The 7,068-nt window shown below is 36.0% G+C and overlaps 1 protein-coding gene across 1 annotated transcript; it reads left to right on the top strand.

Annotated features, from left to right (window-relative positions):
* Positions 1-318: 318 nt before the first annotated feature.
* Positions 319-2,918, top strand: LOC135157997 (uncharacterized). Its single transcript, XM_064115205.1, has 2 exons — positions 319-1,649; positions 1,686-2,918. Exons 1-2 carry the CDS (start codon positions 1,287-1,289, stop codon positions 1,842-1,844), a joined length of 522 nt encoding a protein of 173 aa, XP_063971275.1. The 5' UTR covers positions 319-1,286; the 3' UTR covers positions 1,845-2,918.
* Positions 2,919-7,068: the final 4,150 nt, after the last annotated feature.

Below are 7,068 nucleotides of genomic sequence, written 5' to 3'. Positions count from 1 at the left end.
AAGGGATAATTAATGAATGCTTGAAAAAAAAAATTAAAAGAAATATATAGAAAAACAATTTGAAAGAAAGAAGAAAAACAGGAAGGAAGGATGAAAAAAAAAAGAATGAAAGGATCATGGAAGAGAGGGAGGAGAAAATGAATAAAAAATAATTGAAGGAGAGAAAATACGAAAAGAAAAGGGAGAGGAAGAGAGAAGGAAGCAAAGAAAAAAATTAAGGAAAGAAAGAAAGAAGGAAATAAAAAAAAGGAAATAAAAAAAGAAGGAAAGTAAGAGAAAGTAGGAAGGAAAGAAAAAAATAACCATCTACGTACAAGCTTTTGTTTTGAAGTTACATTCATGTTATTCTGCTTTTTACTGTTCCTATTTTAAAGGATTCTCTTCAGTTCTTCTTTGCCCGTCAGGATGCCGAGTAGACGGTACATGAATGAGGATGAGCTTAGGGAAGCTTTAGACTACATCACATCTGACCAAGTTAGTGAAAATGGGGACGATGACTATCTTCTTGATTTGGAGGCACGAGAAGCTGGATGGAGTTTGTCAGATGATGGGTCGGAGGAAGAAATGGATGTTGATTCTGACCCAGAGCTTGACCATGGGAATGAGGTTGGTGATAATGGCGATGCTGGATGAGTCGTTGAAGGGGCTTACGATGATATATGGCTAAAGGCGTTCAGCGAGAGAGTTGGCACATTGTTACGGGAACCTGGTAGTGAGGCAACACCTTATGAGATCTTTTCTGATTTTCTTACCGAGGACATCATTCATAAGATTGTAATTGAGATAAATCGATACGCTGAGCAGTACTTCGCAAGTAAAGGTGGACAGTAGAGCGAGGAAATGGAAGCCAGTGAATGCCGGGGACATCAAGGCTGTTATAGGTGTTATCATGTACACAGGACTGGCTAGACTTCCTTCCTACGACTTGTATTGGAATAATGACGCGCTTCTAAATTTAGGGGTGAAAAGGACAATTTCAAGGGACAGATTTCTTCAGATCTCGGCATTTATTCACTTGGCAAACAATGATGAGGCACCACAGGGAGATCAGGCTGACAAACTCCACAAGATACGGCAGGTTATGGACATGTTTATTGAGAGATGGGGACGGAATTTTGGCCCCAATAGGGAGTTGAGCGTCGATTAGACAGTGATCGATTTCAAGGGTCGGAGTCCCATGCAAAGATACAATCCAAATAAACCTCACAAGTAGGGCATGATAGCCTAGAGTTTGTATGATTCCAAGACAGGATATGTTATGAACTGGAAGATTGCTTCAGGAGCAGATGAAAGACAGAGAACGGAGAAAGAGGAGCTATGCATGCTACTGTCTACAACATATCAAGGGATTACCAAAACATTTGTACATGTACAATCTGTTGTCTTCTCCATCTCTCTTCACAGAACTTGCAAACAACGACACTGGAGCATGTGGTACACTTCGTACTAATCGAAGAGGTGTTCCGGATCAAATTCATCGACATAAGCCGAAGAAGGATCATCCTGCTCTTGTCATGAAGGAAGACCGCCTAACCTACATATCCTGGGCAGATAAGAGACCCGTGAAAGTTGTGAACTCAATTCACAATGGCGCAACCTTCCGGAAGCGAGTAAGATCGAAGCATGGGGGAAATAATAGAAGAACCTATGTAAAGACTAAGGCCATATAATTGTATACAAGGAATATGGGAGGCGTTGACTTAGCCGATCAGATGATGTGGCATTCCCTGAATATCCATAGATCATGTAAATGGTGGAATAAAATCTTTTTAGCTGTTTTGGAGGTGTGTTTATGTAATACTATGATCATTGTGAGGGCATTGAACAATGCCAAGCCAGCATAGCAACAGAAAACAGTTGACGTAAACAAGGCAAGGCTAAGTGTTATCCGGGGTTTGCTTGAGTGATATGAAAGATCGCCACGCCCAGGGCCAAGACTTATCGAACACCAACCGATCAGTAGGCTGACAGAAAGGCATTTCGTTGGGATCGACCCCAAAAGAGACAGGCTAGGTAAACCCTGTCGTTTTGGACTGCATCGTTTGTTCCAGTCGCAAAGAAGGTGAGACGCGTCACAGAACCTCAGTGGTCTGCAATGACTGTGGAAATGTTCCGATGTGCGAGTTTCCTTGCCACAGGGTATATTATACCCGCAAGAACTTCAAGGTCAAGTGTACCCCTCAACTTCATGTACCACAGGTATAGACCATAAGAAGGACTCAATATGAATGGACGTTTGCTAATATTTAGTGTTGATATTGTATTTTATTGTAATAGGAGTGGGCTTTAAATGGGTGATGCTTGGTTTTACTGTGGCAACAGTTTTTTGCGTTCCTTTTACCTTATCTCAACATGAAATGACAATATTTTTTGTCTCGGAAAAGTGTGCCAAGGCAAAATCCAAAATGGCTGCCAAAATCACATTTTTGGCTACAACTTTTTTATTTGGTGGTTTTTTTTTCTGGTTTTGGTGTCTATTCATATGTTGCGAGGGGCAGGTAATTTCCTTTTCCAAAAAATAGTACTTTTAAATCATTATTTGTAGAGTTATAAGGTCATTTACAATTTTTTTACGCCTTTTTTCACCCCGAAAGTAGGATTCATCGTCTTGTGGTTTGTGGATACTAGACCATACCAGGTGAACAGTAACAAGCAGCTTATATAGCCCTATCCTTTTATTCCTCTAAATTGGGCTTTACGGATATTTGCAAAATATATCTTGTCAAATAAAAATAAAATGTAATTTATCCGTAGGGGCTATACGGTATGCAATGCACTGTACATATGACACTGCATATATCCATGCATTGACCACCATGACATATGACAAGGCCTGTATATAAACTACAGTGTCATAGAAGTGAGCTCCTGAAGTTTAGAATTAGATTATGAATTGTAAATTTGATTGCTAGACTGCCCCCCTCCCCCTGGGCTGAATTAGCATATTTGACAAAGCATGTCTTCGATTTATGAGACAAAGCATATCTTCAATTTCTGAGGTATACATCTAATTCTAAACCTAAGAGCTCATTTCTATGATACTATAGTTTATATATAGTACAGGCCTTGTTATAATGTATGTCATGGTGGTCAATGCATAGACATACATTTATGCAGTGCAGTATGTACAGTACATTGTATAGCTCCAATGGATAGTTGACATTTTTTAATTTAAAAAGATATAACTCGCAAATATCCGTAAAACCCGAAATATAGGAATAAAAGCAATAGTTCTATATGAATTTGCTTGCTGTTGTCGAGCTCGTATCATCTAATATCCAAGAACCCCAGGACGATGAAACTTACTTTTTGGCTGAAAAAAAAAAACATTTAAAATGTGTAAATTCAGGCAATATTACCTTTTAACTCTACAAATAATGGTTTATAAGTACTAATTATAGAAAAAAGCAAATTGCCTGCCCCCAAAACATATGAAGAGACACCAAGACCAAGATCAAAAGATCACCAAATAAAAAAGTTGTGGCCAGAAGTGTAATTTTTGGATTTTTGCCCGGCACACTTTTTTCGCGGACCCGAGACATAACATTGTCATTTCATATTGAGATACATTACAAGGAATACAAAAAAACTGTTGTCATATTGAAATGACAAAAAACAGTACTTGTGACCCATGTATAGCCCACTCCTAATTTTAACTTTTTTAAAATTTGTAACTGCTGTGTGTGACTTATGGTAATGTTATGTAGTGCAATATATGTTCTATTAATGGATTACTTTGAATCAATTAGTCTCATGATCATGATGATAGAGCAATATGTACATGTAAAGTGCGTCCCCCCGAAAAAAAAAAGAAACCAAGATTTATCAATGATTTATCATAACTTAATCGCAAATACAATAGACAAACGACCTATAGTTTTAAAGCTTAGCATCTCCTCTTCCATCTGAAATTATTTTCATTATTTCTCATTCACGCATGAGTGAGCAAAACAATTTGAGGAGGCTCAGGGGATACCAAAAAGGCACTTGGCGGGTTGTATCTGGGTTTCATAAAGAAAACCACATTTTTTTAAAGTTCAATATCTGCTTTTTAATTTAATACCTCAAATACAAAAAAATGGTCAAGAATAACAAAGTACTGGATATTTGAAATAAGGCTTGAATTTTAATATTTTCATAAAATGAAGAGGTTTTACATGCTAGCTTCCAGACTCACTCTACACACCGTTTTGTTGACGATGAGCCAGGCATTTAGTATTTTGTTAACCATGCGATAGCTTCTGTGAGACATTGGTGAAAACAAGTTAATTTAATTTACTTTATGGAAATACAAGCATTTCGAGGGAACATAATTTTTTTTACTTCTTGACTATTTTCTGTGATTAAGGTATGAAATAAAAGAGGACATATTAAACTTTTTAGGCATGTCATTTTCTTTTCGAAATTCAGATACCCCCTGCCAAATGAGTTTTTTTTTTTATCCTTTCTTCAAATTGTTTTTGCTCACTTACTGTATGTGTGTATGAGGAATAATCTAGGTAATTTCAGATGAAAGAGGAGATTCTAAGTTTTACATTGATAGGTCATTTGTATATTGCATTTATGATTACATGTAAGTTGTGATAAATCACCGCTCAATCTCGGTTTCGTTTTTTGTGAGACGCACTGTAGAATATCTAAGACATTGACTGTGTATCTATTTTCACATCTGGTTGCAAATTATTTACTGAAATTTGTGGTGCATGCCATGAACACTTGCCATTCCAGTGTATATTTATACATGTCTTTATCTTATTATTTTTATGATTTTCTTACAACTTTTTATATGGAAGGCATTGTGTAGACCGTATCATTCATTGCATGTACTTTTCATTATCATGTAAGATTATGCAAGGTCTATTTTGTTCAATTTCACTGGTGTGCGACTTACGACAACGTAGATTGTGTTGACAGACTTATGTTCAGATTAGGGTGATATCTACCTTTGAGTATTATTGCCGCTTCAGTTCATAAATTGATAGACTTCATCCAGGTTTACATTTTTCTTTTTAGCTTTTTCAACAGGTATTCACCATAGAATTAAAGGTCAAGTCCACCCCAATAAAATGTTGATTTGAATAAATAGACACAAATCAAAATTTCATGAAAGTCGGATGTAAGATTATAACAAAGTTATGACATTTCAATGTTTCGCTTATTTTCACAAAACAGTGATATGCACAACTCGGTGACATGCACATGAGAAGGTCGATGATATCCCTAACTCACTATTTATTTTGTTTTCTATTGTTTGAATTATACAATATTTCATTTTTTACAGATGTGACAATAGGGACCAACTTGGCTGAACCACATAGTATTAATGTAATTCCCCATGATGGAGGGAATACCCGTTGTTTCACTTGACAATGAGGAGAAAATTAAAATATTTCATATAATAAAATACAAAAGAAATAGTGAGTGGATGACGTCATCAGTCTCCTCACTTGCCGACCGACCAGGATATGAATATAACTGTTTTGTAAAATTAAGCAAAACTTTAAAACGTCATAACTTTCTTATTTCTTATCCGATTTAAATTTTCAGTGTTATGCTTGTTGGATTTTTCTCTTTTTATAGAAATCAATTTTTTTGGGGGGTGGACTTGCTTTAAGTTTAAAGTTTGTTTACGTTCATACCTTGTGACTGTTATTGTGAACATTGTGAACATTACATGTTCTGTACAGAACTGTCTTTATAAATGCACATGGAATAACAGTTGATTGCCTATCTTGTCTATCATTGGGCTGGAACAATAATGATATTTTTAGCAATTGTGATATTTGATGGATTAAATTGTAAACATTCAAATGTCATTTTTTATGTAATTTAATTGAAGGAACTGAAAATGTTGAGGTGCATATAATTGATATTGCAACATGATTTTCTTCATAATACATTTGCTCAATATGAATCCTTATAGTCTCTATGTTTCATTTAGTTTTGACCCACAAGCAATAGGAATTAAGTGATGTGATGATGGTGATGATGATGACTATATGATTGTGATGATGGTGATGAATTAAAGAATTGAGTGATGTGATGATGATTGTGATGATGATGATGATAATTGTGACAATGGTGATGATGGTGATGTTTGTGACGATGATGGTGATGATTTTGAAGATGATGATAATGACGACGATGGTGATGGTGATGATGTTGACTGATCGTGATGGGACAATGATTGTGATGGTGATGAATTAAAGAGTTATGTGATATGATTATGATAATTTTGACAATGGTGGTGATGGTGGTGATGATGGTAGTGATGCTGATTATGATTGAACATTATTAGAAAGAGGATCGGGTAAAAGAGAGAAGGGAAGATCGATGTGATGGAAAAAGGAGACAAAAATGATGGTGCGGAGGTACGTACAAGGTGGCAGACCAGAAAGAAAATATAATGGTTAGAAAGAACGCCATTTAACCTGATTCAACACTATGAACAAATTTATATTTCATATAATAAAATACGAAATAAGCATTGATGTTCATACTTGGTTAAGTTCACATTCTTTGAAATTAAACTTTGCTAAATGTGAATTCTTGTTGTTCGGTTCGAAGAGTCAGTTGTCTAAAATAACTGTTACATCTATTAACATTGCAGGTCATAATATTGCCGTATCTCAAGCTTGTCGTAATCTTGGCGTGTTCCTCGATTCAAGCATGACTATGTCTTCTCATATTCAACATGTTTGCAAATCTGTCCGTTACCAGTTACGTAACCTTGGTTTCATACGTAAATACCTGACCCGTAGTGCCACAGAGAAGATTGTACATGCTTTAATATCATCTAGACTTGATTTTGGCAATGCCCTACTGTTCAACCTTCCCAAATCTCAATTAACATGTTTACAGAAACTTCAGAATGCTGCTGCTCGTATAATATCATTGAGTACCAAATCTAGCCACATCACCCCTGTACTTAAAGATTTGCACTGGTTGCAAATTAGTGATCGTGTAATATTCAAAATTATTTTGCTTGTTTATCACTGTGTTCACGGCACCGCTCCACAGTTCAATATCACTCTCATTAATAGATATACCCCTTCTCGATCTTAACGG

The sequence above is a fragment of the Lytechinus pictus genome, unplaced genomic scaffold, assembly GCF_037042905.1.
Source record: "Lytechinus pictus isolate F3 Inbred unplaced genomic scaffold, Lp3.0 scaffold_22, whole genome shotgun sequence".
Taxonomy (NCBI): domain Eukaryota; kingdom Metazoa; phylum Echinodermata; class Echinoidea; order Temnopleuroida; family Toxopneustidae; genus Lytechinus; species Lytechinus pictus.
Note: the sequence above shows the minus strand (reverse complement) of the source record. Positions and strands in the feature narration are given on the sequence as shown.

Excerpts from the sequence above, each read along its gene's own strand:
- LOC135157997 (XM_064115205.1), top strand. The coding sequence starts at position 1,287 with ATGAAAGACAGAGAACGGAGAAAGAGGAGCTATGCATGCTACTGTCTA. Across the intron at positions 1,650-1,685 it reads GAAATAATAGAAGAACCTAT|ATGGGAGGCGTTGACTTAGC; the intron begins GTAAAGACTAAG and ends TATACAAGGAAT.